The sequence below is a fragment of the Monodelphis domestica genome, chromosome 4 (genome assembly GCF_027887165.1).
Source record: "Monodelphis domestica isolate mMonDom1 chromosome 4, mMonDom1.pri, whole genome shotgun sequence".
NCBI lineage: Eukaryota > Metazoa > Chordata > Mammalia > Didelphimorphia > Didelphidae > Monodelphis > Monodelphis domestica.
Window position 1 is genome coordinate 135,383,443 of NC_077230.1, and position 18,907 is coordinate 135,402,349.

The following is an 18,907-nucleotide window of genomic DNA, read 5'->3' on the forward strand; positions in this document are numbered from 1 at the left end:
GACAAAAGAAAAAGCCTGGACATAATACTACAGGAAATTATTAAAGAAAACTGCCCCTATATTCTAGAACAAGAGGGAAAAGTGGAGATTGAAGGAATCCACAGATCACCAATCCCCAACTGATAACACCCAGGAATGTTATAGCCAAATTCAAGAACTATCAGACCATGGAAAAGATACTATAAGCTTCCAAGAAGTCATTCAGATACCAAGGAACCACAGTGAGGACAATGCAGGATCTGGCTGCATCCACACTGAAGGACCGAAAGGAATGGAATATGATATTCTAGAAAGCAAGGGAACTTTGTCTACAACCAAGAATCAACTGCCTAGCAAAACTGACTATATTCTTATAGGGGAATGTATGGTCATTCAACAAAATAGAAGAATTCCAAAAATTTGTAAAGAAAAGACCAGACCTGAACAGAAAATTCGATACCCAAGCACAGAACTCAAGAGAATCACCAAAAGGTAATTTAAAAAGAGGAAAAAAAGAAAAACTAAATAAAACAAACAAAAAAAATTTTTCAAAAGAGACTCAATAACTTAAAATGTTATGTATCCCTATAAGAAAAAGTGGTCATTGGTAACTCTTAAATACTGTTGTTATCATCTGGGCAGCTAAAAGAATTACACTTAGAGAGAACATTGACAAACTGTATAGGATGAAAGGATAAGACATTAATAGGTATATAGATATATGCATGCATAAATATATATACATATATATCTATATATATATATAATGCTAGAGCTAAAAAAAGAGGTTAATACTAAAAGAAATGGGAAAAGAAACAAATGGGGGTAAATTTACATGTCACAAAGAAGCTCATGGAGGGAGGGGGGAGAACATCAATACACTGGAAGGGTAAAGAGGTTGGAGATAGGAAATACTCAACTCTTACATGCTTTGAAATTGACCCAAAAAGGGAAAAACAATGCAATCCTTTAGGGCAGAGAATAGATTTGTGCCCTATAGGGGAATAGAAGAGTAACAAATGGACTGGTGGGGAGGGAAGCAGTACAAGGGAGGGAGAGGGTGGGGGGGTAGTCTTAGAAAGACTACAGGGAAAATAAGTGGGGTATAAGAAGTGAGTGGGGTAGAAAGGGAATTAAAATAAGGATGGGAACTAGGGGGACTGGTTAAAAACAAACATTGATGTATAAGGAAATAGTGAAAGAAGAAAAGGCAGCACCAGGAGTAGAAATCAAAATGCTGGGAAATATACAGCTAGTAATCATGACTCTGAATGTGAATGGAATGAACTCACCCATAAAAAGCAAGAGAATAGCAGAGTGGATTAGAATCCAAAACCCTACCATAAGCTGTCTACAAGAAACACACACAAGGAAGGTAGACACACATAGGGTGAAAGTAAGAAGAAGGAGTCAAATCTATTGGGCATCAACTAATAAAAAGAAGGCAAGAGTTGCAATCATGATATCTGACAAAGCCAAAGTAAAAATAAATCTAGTTAAAAGAGATAGGGAAAGTTATTACATTCTGATAAAAGATAGTATAGAGAATGAGGAAATATCAGTACTCAACAGGTATGGACCAAATGGCATAGCATCCAGATTTCTAAAAGAGAAACTAGTGGTACTGAAGGATGAAATAGATAAACTATACAATTGGGAGACCTGAACCTTCCTCTATCTGAACTAGATAAATCAAACCAAAAAATAAATAAGAAAGAGGAAAGAGAAGTGAATAAAATCATAGAAAAATTAGAGTTGTTAGTTGTTAGAATTGTTTTATGATTCAAGAAGTTAGTAGATAGAATTTTACAAAACATCAGAATTATAAGACTTGCTTGAAAGGAATATTATAAAACAAGGACAACAAAAAATATTTTCTAATCTTTGCATATTGCCAAGGCAAAAGTTAAAGTTCTTTTAAAGAGTCTTTATATTTGGTGTCAAACATTTGATCCTTTTTTATTTGTGACCTGGCGCTCATTACAACATGACATAGAGCAGAAAAGATCCTTTTATATATGATTAATATACACTCAAAAGTGTTTGACTGAAATAAATCCATGGGGAAATCTTAGAACATGAATAACACCCATTTACAAAATCAGCAAGTATTTGTTAGGTGCATACTATGTTGCTATAAAAAAGCTGAAACTACAATTAAAAAAAGGATTCTGTCTTCATGGATGTTACATTCTACTGAAGGGAAAACATTGACAAAGAAAAGTTTTTTATGGAATGTACTCAAAATGATTTCATAAAGTCAGAGAAAGCATTAATAACTGTTGGCATCAGTAAAAATCACAAATAAAAGAAAATACTTATAGTTAAGACTTAAAAGGAGTTAGGAATTTCATATGGCAGAGATGCGTAGTGATCTACAACTGGTTGGAAATCTGTCGATTATGTTTCTCAGCACATGTATCTTGGAAAGTTTTTGCAAATGTGTAATGATCTGGACACAAAACTGAACATTAAAAGAAGAATAGACATAATGGTATTGTCGGATTTTATTTGGTTGTTTCTCGTGTTTTTTTTAATCCCAAGTTTCAAACTAAAACACTCATCTTTTTAATATTAATTCTGTCACTGTGGTATAACTACAAATTCTAAGGCACCACAATCTCTAAAGATGGAGATCACTGGAACGGCAGTGAAAATATACATGATAGGCCTACAAAGGCTAAAAATGCAAAATTATGAATAAAAGATGTTGTTAAGGATGTTATTTAAAATGCATGATCTGATTGTACATGTAAAATCTGTATTGGACTGCTTACTATCTCATGGAAGATGAAGGAAGATGTAAAGAGTGAATAAAGAGGGCAGAAAGGATGGAAAGAATTTGGATCTCAAGATTTTTAGATGAATATTAAAATATTAGTGAATATTAAAACTAAAAAATAAAAATAAAAACAATCAAGGGAAAATAAAATAATATTAAAATACATGCTCCGGAAAATATATGGGTGAGTAAATAAGATAAATGGTTAATGAGCAAAAAGCTTACAAGCTCATTGAGTTCCACATAATACCAATATGAGAAAGAACCCTAGAATATTAGGTGTATCCTCTCTTTTGAACTCATTGTAGAATCTGGCCAAGCACCAAATAGCTGTAAGTTTTGGGAAATTTTCATTTTGAGGAGAAAACATAGATTATTTTTTTTTATTTTGCTCTTTGATTCTAAGATATTGTGGCAGTTATTTTTTACAGTATCTTAAAATATAATGTCTAGTCTTTTTTTTGTTTTGTTTTAGTCATGGCATTCAGAGAGTCTAGTGATTCTTAATTTTCCCCCTTTGTTTTCCAAGTTTGTTGTTTTTGCTATGAGAATTGACTCATTTTCTTACATTTTTTAGCACTTTGCCATTGTTGTCTCATAGAGCCATTAGCATGCATTTAATCCATTCCAATTTTCTAGGCAGCCATAGTTTGAACAAGGGTTTGAAACACTGGTAACAAGCTATTAATTACCTTTCCACTTTTTTCTTCTCTAATTCTAGTTATTTTTCCTCTTTTTTCCCCTTAAGCACTCTCATTCAATCTATAAAACAAACCTTTTAACTCTTTCCTCATCTCCTCCTCACAGTCTACTTGAGTTTGTGCTCAAACTTTTTTATCTCTGAAGCAATGCATATAGGTGTTTTGGAGTCATTGTCTTCTAGGTTTGTGTATTGAGCATGCCTCTCATCACAGTAACTCATTGTTGTAAAGTTCTTTTCTTTTTGCCTATTCTTCCAGCCTATTTCCTGACTATATTTGATATTAGCGATGAACTTTGGCTCATTTCTTGAGAAAAGATTCAGGCTGGTTCTTCTTGAGTTATTGTTCCTTTCTTGAGTTACTGGGTAGGATACGATTCCAGGATTTCAGGGACAGATTGGGGATCCAGCTTTCAGTGTACTCAAAGGATTCTGATCCAGAGCAAAGTCAGATTGCTTCCTGCCTAGACTGAGTTCTGTACTTTCCTGACCTGAGTTTGGGTCTGTACAAGAGTAGACTACTGCTGGAATCAGCCCCTATCAACTACCTGGAAAGCTCTTGCCTCAGAGCAGCAAAACTGTAGTCTTCTCTTTGTTCAGGTGCTGTCTTAATTATTAGAATTGAATTCATGCTTTGTGCTTGAAATCTGAGCCACATCTGCTTTTTCCACATTCTACCCAGGGACTCCCTCATTGGGGATGTGCCTTCTCCCTCTACTCTGGAACTGCATCCAAAGACTGGGGTAGTGGGCAATTAATCTGTCACTTGGCATTTGTCCTTATTGCAGTGCCCTGATATAGGTTCAAGACTTACTTTAGTCCTGTTATACCAGACTCCCACAGAATCCTCTTTTTAACATGTTCCTAGCCTTACCAGTGTCCTTTTCTTTCTCCCTATGCCAAGTTGGGCTGGAGAAAAAACTCACTTTGACTTTTAATGCATTTCATGACTTTTTCTGGAGATTCTTCTAGAATTGTTAAAAAAAAAAGAATTTGTAGAGACAAACTCATCATATTGTTTCTAATTATTCTTCCATCTTGACTCTAATCAAGTATCTCTTGGCATATTTTTCCCTCCTACCCTGCAAAAATTCTGCCAAAACTCCAGTAGGATCTAATCTTTTTGAGGGCAGAAATTGCTTTTAATTTTATTTTTACATATCCATAAAGTCTAATACAATGTCTTGTACTTAACTGGTATTTATTTAGTAGCTCTTTCAAGTTTGTAAAGTAATTTTATATTTATTGTTATTATTGTATTATTTATTACATTATTTTATTTGAGTCATATACATGTCAGGTAAATATCGGACTTTTGTTTTTATTTTTTGTTAGCCCCATTTTACAGATTCAGAAAATAAGGCTTTGGGAAATTTAATGATCAAAACTGTTCAGGCCAGTAGTTGAATGCTGGTTTTCCTGACTATACCCTCTGTGGACAAAACATACTGCTTAATAAATGTTTGTGATATTAAACTGAATTAATAATCTGACACTTTTTTTTATTTTAGATATCACATGCCTCTCTGATGATAATCAGTCTGCAGAAATGATTGATTGCCTTAAGTGGGCAGGGGACATGCCTCCCCTTGTGCAAGAATGTCATGTTGCCTGCCGAGATGACTGTATGTTCACCCCTTGGTCAAAATTCACCCCGTGCTCAACAGATTGTGACACAGTGAGGACCCGCCGCCGACAGCTGACAGGTAAGATCTGATTCTCATATTTGAGGGTCAGATAATGAAATAGATTCTTTTTTTAAGAAATGCTGTACCACTGTAAGATATCTGATTTGTTTTGGCATCTACTTGGGAAGTTCCTTCAGGAGTCCACCATGTTAAAATGGATTTTTTTTTTCAATAGTGATCCTGTACTGAGAGAATTTTTTGTTCTCTCTAGATTATTTTAGTATTACACTCTCAGGGCAGTCACAATTTGAGGACTAAGAATTACAAGAAAGGTAACAAATAGCCCAAGAAAAATAAAACTGAACATAACCCGAAGCATTAAACATCATTTAAAAACATATGTGCTGTTGTAATGCCAGTAGACTCGATTTGGTAACCTTTTCTTCATGTACATGATTTCAAAGCATATCACAAACTCAAATCTTGGTAACTTTCTGCAATTAAATTAACCAACTGAATTTTGGAACACATTGTTGTATGGCCCTCTATTGAGCATCTTTGAAGTTTGTGAGTCCCTGTTTACCTCCTCATCTTCCAAATGAGAACATTGAGTCAGATGATTTAATAGTGTCCATCCTAGCTCTAAATGTATAATATGCTATATGATGTGATCTAAGAAGTTATTATATTTATTGAATAAAAATCACCACTTGTCTTTCTGCCATTTTGCAGAAAAGACATTTTTGTTGATTTTTTACCATTTCATATGTTCCCATAAGTGTTCTAAAATTTTTTGAAAGGGAAGTACTTCTAAATAAATAAATAAATTATTTGATGGGACTTAGAGTACATGAATATTAAGAAGTTATTAGACACTTTAAAACATTTGTTCACCTTCACACACAAATGTCACAAAACCAATTAGCACACGTATACATAAATATTATTAATTTTTAAAACACTAATCCTCCAGGACCCTCTAAGATAAGAAGGTATTTTCTTTCAAAGTGAGGAATTTGTATAAACTGGCCATTAATTCATCTGTCTTGATGATTTCCATTTTATATCTGAACATAGAAAGTGGGAAAATGTTAAAGTCTTATGAGATTTCTTCATTTTTAATCTGACTATGGTGGGTGATAGGGTTTATAAAACTTTAATGAATGTGAATTTATGCAATATACTTTTATGTAAATATTGGAGTTGTTCATTTTCAGCACCATTTAAAACATGCATTGCTTAGTCTAAAAGATTCTTTTATTTTGAATTCTAAGTAAATTTAAAATTTATTTTATAAATTATTAACTTGAAGGTCTATAACAAGTTGCTTGATATTACAGTGAATCTGTAGTCTGACAAAACAAATCAACTCACATGTGTACATGACGGTGTGAAAGGGAATAATTAGTTGTCAATAGAAAAAATTTTCAAACTAATAATTTAGTATCTTAGTAGGCAAATCATCTCAATGGTTTTAATTTTTCTACTTTTTAAGTAATTTTCTTTAATATTACAAACCTGTGTTTATCATAGATGAGTTGAAACTAATAAATATATGAGTGGAATTTTCAAACAATGTGAATGTCTCTCTACTTAGGACTAGATTTTCTTTTTCCTACTGTTTGCCATTACATAATGATAAGTCATAATATAGGAGGTGATTAAAATAGCTTTTATTATCTATCTGCTATCATTATCAAATCAGATGGAATCTACTTTCTAATACTAATGAAACAACTCATAATTCAGTCATCATTCTAGCAGACATTCTGGTGAGCTTCTTTCTGGTGGGCCTGTGTAGTATCACAATCTCCAAATGGCTGCTGCCTAAAACATTGAGCTGCAAATTATTATGGTTCAGTTTTTTTTTTTTTTTGAAATTAGAAGCAAAAAAATAGCATCCAAATCTACCTACTCTTTTCACTGAATTCCATTGATAATGGAATATTGTATTTTCAGTATGTCTTAAAGCTGCCCTATATAGTATTTTGACCATTTATACTAAGATTAATGATCCTATTTAATTCATTCACTTGTCACTAGAGAAAAGCAAAGTTAAATAATAATAGGCTTAATGAGATCTAGCTTTATTCAAAGTTTGGTTTGAAGATTTAATGAGATAGCAAGGTAGTGGGTAGTATACTTTGCTCTTGAATTTCCAGTTGCAGGCAGTGGCTATAAGTATCGTCACATTCCATGAAGCCTCTAATTAAGGAAATATTGCATATACCAGTGACTTTTTCAATGAGAATATATATAAGAAGATATTTTACAAAGTCAAAGGATTATTGAAATTGAAAGCTCAAAGGAATTTAATGTTAACATAATATACACACTCTACTTCCAATAAGCACATAGGAATGTTTATTTAATTGCCTAATCAAACATTCAGGTGTCACGGTGGATAGATTTCTGAGCCTGTAGGCAAGAAAACTTATCTTTTGAGTTCAAGTCTGGTCTCAGGCATTGAGTACCTGTGTGATCCTGGTTTTCACTTAACTCTGTTTTCCTCAGTTTCCTCATCTGTTAAATATTCTGGAAAAGAAAATGGCAAACCACTTCAATATCTTTGCCACGAACACCACAAATTGGGTTACAAAGAGTCAGACACAACTAAAAAGAATGAAAAACAAAAATCCTATAGAACACCTTGCTCCTGAACCTTTCCAACCTCTGCCACCACTTAATAGATAAGGAAACTTGAGTCCTATAGAGTTGTGACATTCATTTGCGTAGCTTAGTGACTGTCACTCTATACCTTGTGCTTAGCATCTTGTTGTCTCTATGATATCACAGACAAATAGATATGATACTATCAACTGACAGAAAAATGGTAAACTCATTTGTCAATATCACCCCAAAAAAACCTTGAAAACAGCCAAATACTTTCTTTTTCCATATGCAAGTAAAAGCATCCCTCTAATTCTATCAACATACTCAATGAGAAAGAGAACACTGAATTAGGAAAGCTAAGATTTATTTTCAACTCTGGTGAAATGCTGTTGGCATTGAAACGTCATCAATATCCATTCCAACCTGGAATTTACTAAACAGTACCCATGCTTGCCACTCTTTCTGGCCAAGATGATTTAATCTGCTATAATGGATTTCAGCTCTAAAGTAGCTTCACCAGAGTTGGAAGTGAGAGAAGAATATGACAGTGGGAGAAAAATGAAGCCAAAAAACCCAAGTAACTTCTTACTTAGCAAATATCCTTCAAAGTGCAAGATATTGCTTCTAATTAGAAAATAATCTACAGAATTATGGATGATTATTTTTATATTTTTTACATTTTATATTTTTTGTAGTATATCTATTTAATTCTGCTTTGTAGTCATTAAAAACAAAAAAGGTTACTGCTTAGTTGACCATTCTGTGGATCTCCTTGGCAACCATTGATTGCAAGGGGAATAGAGACAAAGTAATCAATTTGTTTTCATCAGCTAATTATGGGGGAAATGATATTACATAAAGTTACCAAGAATTTCTTAGCAGTACAATTGATATAGCAGACTTGTTTCAAGGGTTTAGTGAATTTTAGTTCCTTTCTCCAACATAAAACAATTTTTGAATTCCCTTAAGTACTTTAGTTGCCATAGGAGATGCTTCTTTTTTCCTTTAAAATTTTATTAATATATTTCTTTCCTCACTGTCATTATTAAATATATCCCTCTTCCTTCCCTCACTGAGAAAACTCATTCTTATAATAAAAAATATTAGAACATAGGGAAAAAAAGAATTCCCCTGGGAGATGCTTCTGATGTCACAGGCTTTACAGACACAGAGAGAGAAAGATAGAGAAAGGTAGACATATGCAGAGAAAAGAGAGAGGTAGAGGAAGGGAGGGAGGGAGGAAAGTGTTGGGGCAGGCTTTTGTGGGGAAATAATTTGTATATAAAATACAGATTACTTGTTATTAAATTAATACAGTTTTAATTCACCAAATGCCCTTAAGTACAAGTAATGTGATCAACCTTTAATAAAAGCATCAACTGTGACATTAACACAATGTCTTTTATTGTGATAGGGAAGAGCAGAAAGAAGGAAAAATGCCAGAATGCTGAAATTTATCCTCTTGTCGAAACTGAAGCATGTCCCTGTGAAGCGTTCACCTCCCAGCCCCATGGCAACTGGTCTGAGTGCATTCTTCCAGAGAGCAAAAAAGAGGCTCAGAGAGGCCTGAGGTTGCGGGGAGATGCTAAAACCTGTGGAAAAGGGGTGCGCCTACAAGCCATAGTTTGCTCTGATAAAAATGGACGGCTTGTTGACCCATCTTATTGCAGCAGCTCAGGTAAGGAAATGAATGAGTGAAACTAATGGTTTTGATTCATATAGCACTGTGTGCTATGCCTATTATCCTTATAGTCAGTTGACCATTTCAAGGGATGAAGAGGGAAAAGAAGAGTTTTTATAATTATGCCCATTATCTAAATGAGAAAATGGAGACACAGAAAGCTTCTGTGTCTTGTCTAAGTTGAATCAGATGGTCAGTAACAAAACTGAGGTTAGTCCCCTTTTGTACTAATGGCTAGACTCTCTTTTTTCCCATTCTGCTATTCTCTTTCACAACAAAAATAAAACAGCAAACCAGCATCCAGCGTCTACTGGCTATTTAGTTTGTGATTGTTCGGTTCCTTCCTGTGATTCTGCTCTTTATTATGTTAACTTTTGCTGCATGTTGATTACCAGAGGGTATTAGAATAGGACTTTGGACAGGATTTAAAACTTGAAACAGGTGACAATTTTTTTTTTTTGTAATACCTTTGCGAAATTGGGCTTAGAACACAAGTGATGATTTGGGAGTCTGTGTTAGATATCTGGGTGTTATTTGCTACTTATTAAATGAAAATTTTTAAAGCCTGGATTAGGATTAAAATCTAAGAAAATATTAAATTATCATAAAGTATAGAAATAAGGTGAAGGCGACATGACATGCCTAAATTGAATGGCTTAGAAAAAAATATTAACAAAAGTAAAAATAACAGACCATATTAACATTTATTTTTAGAAAAGTTTAAACAATCATGAGGAGCCTGAAATAACCCAGACCAGTGCACACTTGATCTTCTCACCAAACAGAGATGTGGCAAGATAAAATCAAATTTAGGTTAAAAGCTAATAATGAATTTAAGCAGATTTCAGTAGTGATCACCTTTGTGTAAGAAGTAGCATCAGATTGCGTTCAAACATATCCTTAGATGACTGACAGAGAAGCATGCGTATCTACTACCTCTTGTCAGAGATTGGATGGACCATAAGTGGTGAATGAGGCAGATAATTAGATATGACAAATGTTGGTGTTTTATATTGCTTAAGAATATTTCTTTGCTATAAGAGTTTTATTTGAGGTGGGGAGAAGGGAAGAGAGTTGTTGGTGACTGACTTCTCACCTCTCCTATTGAAATACCTTCATAATCCTCCTTACAGCTTCCAAAATAATTTTCCTTTAATCTGATCTGATCAGGTCACTCCTTTACTAAAATGACTATTATAATTCTCTGTTACCTCTATTAGAAAAGATAAAATCCTCTCTGGCTTTTAAAGCTCTTCACAAATTGGCCTCAACCTACCATTCTTTTTTTTTTCTGAAACCCTTAACTTGTGTTTCAGAATCTACAAAGTACTGGTTTCACAGCAAGAGTAATATGAGCTAGGTAATGGGGTTTAAGTGGCTTGCCCAGGGATTATACTAGGTAGGGTGTCTGAGGTGTCTATAGGTCTGGCTCTCTATCCACTGAACCACTTAACTGCCTCAACCTACCTTTCAATCTCATTTACTATATATATATACATATACACACTATATATATATATATATATACACACACATATATATAAAACTCTTTTCCCTGTATTTTATAGTCTAACCAAACTGGCCTCAATATTTCTCATGTTCAACATGCCTATTTTCTCTTTGCCTTCCCATTGCCCATTTCCTATGTCTGGAATACTCCTCTTTTACATATCCAATTCTTAGTGTCTTCATTTTCTTTCAGACATAGCTAAAGCATCACCTTCTATTGGATACCTTTTCTGATTCCCCCAATACTATTATTGCTCCTCATTTACTAATGTGAACTTTATTATGCTGTATTTATTCTGCAATACTTACATATGCACATCTTGTGTCATTTAATGGGAGTTTCATGAGTAGAGGGACCATTTTACTCTCATCTTTAAATTCCTGTCACCTAATAGAGTACCTCGTACATAGTAGTTGCTTAATTTTTAAAAATTTCCTTATTTATTTACAATATTTTTCCATGGTTACATTATTCATGATTTTTTTCCTTCCTCTTTCCTTCCCCTTCCTGGCACTGACAAGCAATTCTACTGGGTTGTGCATGTATCATTGTTCAAAACCTATTTCCATGTTATTCATATTTGCAGTAGAGAGATCTTTTAACATCAAAACCCCAATCATATCTCCATTGAACCATGTGATTGATTATATGTTTTTCTTCTGCATTTCTGTTCTGAGTTCTTTCTCTGGATGTGGATAGCATTCTTTCTCATAAGATCCTCTGGATTGTCCTGGATCATTGCATTGCTGTTAGTAGAAAAGTCTGTTACATTTGATTGTGCCATAATGTATCAGTCTCTGTACAATGTTCTCCTGGTTTTGCTCCTTTCACTCTGCATCAATTCCTGGAGGTCTTTCCAGTTCACATAGAAATCCTCCAGTTCATCATTCCATTCAGCATCAAAAACCACATCTTGTTCAGCCATTCCCCAATTGAGGGGCACCGCCTCATGTTCCAGTTTTTTTGCCACCACAAAGAGTCTAGCTATGAGTCTTTTTTCCCTATTATCTCATTGGGGTACAAACCCAGCAGTGCTATGGCTGGATCAAAGGGCAGACAGTCTTTTATTGTCCTTTGGACATAGTTCCTAATTACCATCCAGAATGGTTGAATCAATTCACAACACTACCAGCAAAGCATTAACATCCCGATTTTGCCACATCCCCTCCAATAGTAGGTGCTTAATAAATGATTATTGATTTATTTCTTTAAAAGTGTTAATTAAATTATTTAAAATGATAAAATTAGGCTAAATTAATTAAATCAGTGAACATTTATGACCAAAATAAGAGGTAAGTCATGTAAAAAAGAATGTGAGATAAATATCCTGGATATTTCATTGGTATGCTCATGTTGTTTAATCTACCAGAGAGATGTCTGCAGTTTCTTGGTTGTTACAGAATTATAATTAGAAGAATCCTCAGATATATCCTCTATTATAATATCTTTACTACATAGATAAAAAAAACTTAAATTTAGAGAGCATTAGTGCTTTGCACAAGGTTGATATTTGTCTTTAGGTATTTTGATTCGAACTCTTACACTCTTTCTGGTATGTCTACTAGCCATTCTATGGAAACTTCACAAAATAAATGAATAAGATACACAAAATGAAAAAGCACTGAAGGAATGGTTGCCCACACCAATAAAGGGAAAGTACCTATACCAAGAAGATCACATATCCATGAAAAAAAGCCAAAAGAAAATAAAAAATGATATATTCAGTAGAGAAAGTTTATTTTAAACACACATTGTCCCTATCCTTGCGCAACTTCCAAATATGCAATTTACATTTTTTTCAAAGCATTATATATTCTCTTGTAAGTGAATTCAAAAGCACATAGAATTCTAAGGGTGTGAGATGTTTAATACTCAATGACCCAGGAAGAGCATTTGAGATATTCAATCTGGATGTTTTTTAGAGACTATATCTTCCTTAAAGATTTGTTTTAGGGTGACTCAGTAGATTGAGAGCCAGATCTAGAGACAGGACATTCTAGGTTCAAATCTGGCCTCAGACACTTCCTAGCTGTGTGACCCTGGGTAAGTCATTTAACCCCCATTGCCTAGCCCTTAATGCTCTTCTGTCTTAGAGCCAATGCCCAGTATTGGCTCTAAGACAGAAGGTAAGAGTTAAAAAAAGAATTCTTTTAGTCCATTTTTTTAAATGAAAACAGTGAATTAAAATAATTGATGAAGGGAAATAAGGCAGAGGAGATGACAATATTATCTCTGTTGCCATTATACATTACCAAAAAAAAACAAACTTTTAATCAAATGAACTGGTATTTGGAGGGGGAAAGTAGGGTCAGAAGGATTAAACAGTTATAATGAAATTTTATGTTTATCTATAGATTTGTTTTATCCTGCCTACTGATAAGATTAAAATTGATTCTATATCATTTCCTTACAGATCATATTTAAAGTAATTGATTTTGTCCCATAACTGCTTTTGTTCTACAACTGCATAAATCATGGTTTGTTTGTTTGTTTGTTTGTTTTTACTATGAAATTAGTTCAGAATTCAGCTGGCCTCTAACAGGTTAAGTGTGAAATTCCAACTTTTTTCCCTAAAGGAATTTTGCTTTTTTGTGAGGAATTTGAGGGGGGGAAAAAAGCATTTGGACCTGATAATCTTTATGCGACCAAACCATTTTCCAAGAATGTCTGGTTTGCTGTTTAAAAGTCTATACCACTATCTTACACCTGGACTCTAATAATGATTACTTCTTAGTTTCATGAGAGAAGAAGGGATGGAGAGTTTGTTGGATTTAGGATACCTTTTTTAATTAAATTTTATTTTGAACTTAATTATCATTGCTAAACATAAACCCTTCAGTATACAAATAAGAGCAAGGCAGATTTGTATATGAAACAGGAAGATTCTGAATATATCATAGGGGTAAGGTTAGGCCAAAATGAAACAAAAATAATTGTCCTTTTAAAAATTAGGTTATGTTTATCTTTAATATTATAGGTATTCTTTATTCTCTGAATATATATCAACTCATAAAAATAAGAAGAACAGGGTCTAACTGTGTGTTAAGTGAAGGAAATCCAGTATATATTAAAAATGGAAATTCAATATCAGAGTAGATAAATGACTACTGTATGTAGGTTAAAGATCAATAAAAACAAAAATAGTCTGGTCCCCTCACAGAAATTTTTGCAATTTTCAATGTCAAATCTTTCAGAAACAAATTGTATATGTGTGTGTGTGTGTGTGTGTGTGTGTGTGTGTGTGTGTGTTTCATGGAGGCTGTGTTTACATCAGGTTCCATTAACCTTTTAGGTGTCATGAGACAATTTGATGAATCCTATGAACCCTTTCTCAAAAAAATGTTTTTAAATGCAGAAAATGAAATGGGCAGGACTGAAAAGGAAATTAATTATATTAAAACAGAGCTCTTACTTTTTATTTCACAGATACTAGGTTAAGAAATCTTATTTAGAAGTTAAAAATGTTTATGCCTATAGAAATCAACCTACACTCAAGTAATTTGTCATCATGATTGTTGAGAAACCTGGTTATGGTTGTTCCACAGCACTGAAAAAGACAAAAACAAGTCTGAGTTTAGAGAGATAATAGAAATTCCAAATACTGATGAGTATCATTATACTCCACCTTGTACCATACTACGCTTGTATATCTAATTCATGATAAAAGGTAGGAAATAAAATTAGACTTCTAGAAGAGGTCAAATGTTGGTTGTGGAAGAATGGAAGAGGGCAGAGGAAGAACTTTCCGTGTGATCAAAATATTTTCATGAAAACAAGCCCTAATTCATTACCTTACATGAAAAAAAGCAAATCTGATGTCTACCTAGTTCCAGATAAATTATAACTGAACTTTGATAAATGATGAATTGCCTTTTTTAATGTTATTAGGACCAGAGCTATCATGAGATTAAGAATAATTCCATACATATACCTGGAAAACATATTTACTATGAAATTAAGAAATTTTAACTTACTGTTTTATGTGTTTCTTAGAGAGGACAATTGTCACTATAAAATATATATAGATGAATTCACTTTAAAGGAACTTGGTGACCTGTGTATATGGATAAATACATACATACATACATAAATACATATATACATACATACATACATACAGCCTTCAATTTGAAGAAACTTATTGGTGATGTAGGGGGTGTATGTGTGTGTGTGTGTGTGTGTGAATATTAACTCAGTAGCTGAGAGCAATTGATAATTTTTCGAGTTATAGATTTCAAAGGTAAGGAAAAAATAATTCAGATATATAGTCCATTCTTCTAGGGGCCATTCAGTTGAAATTCTGTTCAATCCAAGCACTTACAAAAATATCTACTATCAACCAAGAAGCATTTAGCACCTATTATTTTTCAAGGACTGAAGTTATAAAGACAAAAATATACAGTCTCCGACCACTTGGAACTTGACATGTGCACATTTATATATGTTAAAATTCATGCAAAATTAAAGCAAAGTAATAAAGTAAAGATCATAACAATCCGGGGAATTCATGAAAGACTAGGGAGGTGATGTATAGCTGAATATTTAGAGAAACAAGGCTCAGATGAAGATGGCATGCATTTTACAAATGCAGATGGGAAATAGAGTATTAGAAATATTGAAAATCAAAACCAGTCAGACTAGACCTTAGTGTAGAAGGGAAGGAATGAAGAAACAATCAATTATTAAGTATCTTCTATGTACCAGGCACTGTGATAAGTGATTTACAAATATTATCTTATTTGATCCTCACAACAACAATGTAAGGTAGGTGTTCTTATGCCATTTGATATTTGAAGAAACTGAGGTAGAGAGTAGAATTTAAGTGGTTTTGTGAGATAAGACTACAAAGATATATTTAAACCAGGTCCACAAACCTTCCTTAAGTGCCTACTATTTGCTAAGTAATATGCTATGCACTTGGGACAAAACCAATACCCGCCCTCAAGAAGCTTATAATCTAGTGAGGGAGTCAACTGGAGATAATTTCAAAGCAGAGTTAAGATAGGAAGGTCTTTAAAAAAAAAAAGAGAAGGTTTTGATCCTAGAAGTTATTGAGTAAAGGAGTAATGAAGTGAAATCTATACTTTAGGAAAATCATTTTAGAAGCAGGAGTGTCAGAGTGGGAAGAGACTTAAGGCAGGGAAATTAATTAAGATTATATGCCGGGGGGAAAGTAAGGATCTTAGTGGAGATCCAGGTTTGTAGATTGGAGAGCCTGGGTTCAAATTTGCCCTCATATACTTCCCAGCCATGTGACTTTAGGCAAGTCATTTAAACCCCATTGCCTAGACCTTACTGCTCTTCTGCCTTAGGACCAATACAAAATATTGGTTGTAAGACAGAAGGCAAAGTTTTAAAGGATTATGTACCAAACTATTGTGCCAGATTCTAAGGGTAAAAAGACAAAAGATAACTTTTGTCTTCAGGGAACTAATATTCTTATGAGACTTTATGGAAGTGACTGAATTTTTCTACCATAAGTTTCTATATTTGTAAAATAAAAGGTTTTGAGTAGGTGATCTCTAAAGTCCTTTCCAACTTTAAATTCATTATTCTATGAAGTAGAAATTAGACATTTTGTTCAGTAGTTTATGTTTTGATGTCTTTTCAGTCATCTTTCAGGAGAGACATAGTACCATCTTAGTTTGTTTAGATGACCTCTAAAATCCTTTCCTGTTCTAATTAATATTCTTTAAACTTGAAGTTAGATATCTATACAAGTAGTTGATATCTTAAAAGTTTTTCATTCCTTCCTTTTTTAGGAAGGGGGGAGTTGGAAGAAATGGTACCCTCCATAATCATTTCCATTCTTTTGGAGTATTATCTTTTCAAGTTATTTGAAAATAAATCTATGTACACCACTGATTCCAAATCCTGTTTTCATTTCACCACACTATCCCATCTCATATTTATAAGCTTTTAATTAGCATGGTCTGATGTCAAGGGAATAGGAAGATGAGTTTATACAGCAAATAACATTTTATCATTTCCAATGCTAAGAGTTTGAAGGAGGATAACATACCACCATATTTCTTGCTAATCTATCTATCTATATATATTTGTCTCAATAAAACAAGATGCAGTCTTTAATGCTCTCATAGAAATGCCTTCCAATCATATGTAAAAATCACAAAAGATGACAGGACAGATGTAACCACAGAACTCTCTCCATTCAGTGATTAACTGAGTATTGACATCAATGGAAATTAAAAAAAAAAAACAAACATATATCTATATTCACCGAAGGTCCTTGTCAGTTTCATGGATCATGGTCCAGTGTAATGTCCAAAGATGAGTGATTTTTCTATTGTCTATGAGGCTTTCCAGATGTTTTTGTTTTAATCCAACCTTATTGTGATTGCCTCAAACCTTGGAATGCTAAAAGTGCTTCTAACTCCATGGTCCATGCTCCCACAAAATGGACTGGCTTTTGCCAACCATAGTGGCCAAAATAAAGTAAATGAAAATTTCATATAGGCTATAATATGACAAATAGTTGCATGAAAAATCCATTAAATTATTGTATTCTGAAATAAAAACATGAACCAAAGAATTAAAAGAAAAACAAAAACCCAGGGATTGAGAATTAAAGCAATTTTTATTTCTATAATGTTGGAGTTCCTCAATGGAGTTCTATAGATGAAATTCATGAAGAATCACAATCTTAGAAAAACCAAAATTTCAAGTGAACCAGAAGGCAATGGTGAGTTTAAGTTACTGGTTTCTGCAAATAAAGTGTGAAATCTTATTCATTAAGTTGTATAAAAGGACATTTATGATCATAGTTTTGGAGCTAGAGATACTTTAGAGGCCATCTAGTTCAACATTCTCATTTAACATATGAAAAAACAAATCTAAGAAGTAAAATGACTTGCCAAAGGGCATACAGTTAGTAAGTGATGAGAGCTAGGATTTGATCCAGGGTACTCTTGACTTCAAATCTATTATTACTCCTATCATTATTTATTATCACTCTTGTTGCTATAATTTATATAGTATTTTAAAGTTTGCTAAGCATTTTACAAATGTTTTCTTCTTTTATCTTTCACATCTATTCTGGGAGGTGCTATTATTATTTCCATGTTACAGATTAGGAAATTGAGACTGAGAGAGGTTAAGTAACTTGTCCAAGATTACATAGCTGATAAATGAAGTTGGATTTAAACTCAGATCTTTCTAACTCTAAATCTAGTTCTCTATAGGTCTTGCCTCATAGATTCCACAATGCCAGATATTGGTGGGTTGTGAATGAAATTAGGTCAGGTCTTGCACCGTGACCACCAAAATGGTAAAAATAACGAGAAGGAAATACTAGGTTTCATCACTCAATACTCTATTGTGGACATACAGAAGGACATGAATAAACAACATGTGGAGTGAGAAAATATGATTGGTTTGGAATCTAATGAAGGATATATTACCTAGAAAAGTGGGTTCATGAATGCATGAGCATTTCATAGCATTGCATGCAATGACTTAATTGAAATTTAATAGATTATACTCTATGACTGATCCACTGAATTTCAATTAGATTTGAGTATTTATTAGATTACCTTATTTCAATTAGATCTTAAATGATTGAGGTTATAATGGTTCAGGGACTTACATCTTCTAATTCAAACGCCTCTCTGAAAAAATTTAAAGAACACTTAATATTGTTTTCTCTCTTGGAAAAAAATTGAATACATCAAGACTATTTTACATGATGAGTTTAATTTATTTTGTTCTTTTTCTTTATTGGACACTACTCTTTAATGAAAATGGCTATTCTTTTCATATGCTAGATACTTGAATGAAAATTCCAAAAGAACAATTAGGAAATATACCAGATCATTGTATAGGGAAAGGCTGAAGGTTTTAAGATAAATTTTTCATCCTTCCTCCACCCCCTTATTACTGCTTTGGGCCACATTTAATGCAGATAACTCTTTTAAACATAATTTTTAAGCCTTTGATGTCTCACACTAGGTGTTCAGTAGATTGCTTGCAGCTTTGTTGAATATATTGAAAGACT

At 33.3% G+C, this 18,907-nt stretch overlaps 1 protein-coding gene across 1 annotated transcript in view; it reads left to right on the forward strand.

The window, feature by feature from the left end:
* THSD7B (thrombospondin type 1 domain containing 7B) overlaps positions 1-18,907 on the forward strand; it is a 1,225,997-nt gene that overhangs the window by 860,088 nt on the left and 347,002 nt on the right. The window contains exons 13-14 of the mRNA XM_001364165.4: positions 4,973-5,167; positions 9,117-9,380. Coding sequence (XP_001364202.1) covers positions 4,973-5,167; positions 9,117-9,380 — 459 coding nt within the window. The remainder of the gene's footprint in view (positions 1-4,972; positions 5,168-9,116; positions 9,381-18,907) is intronic.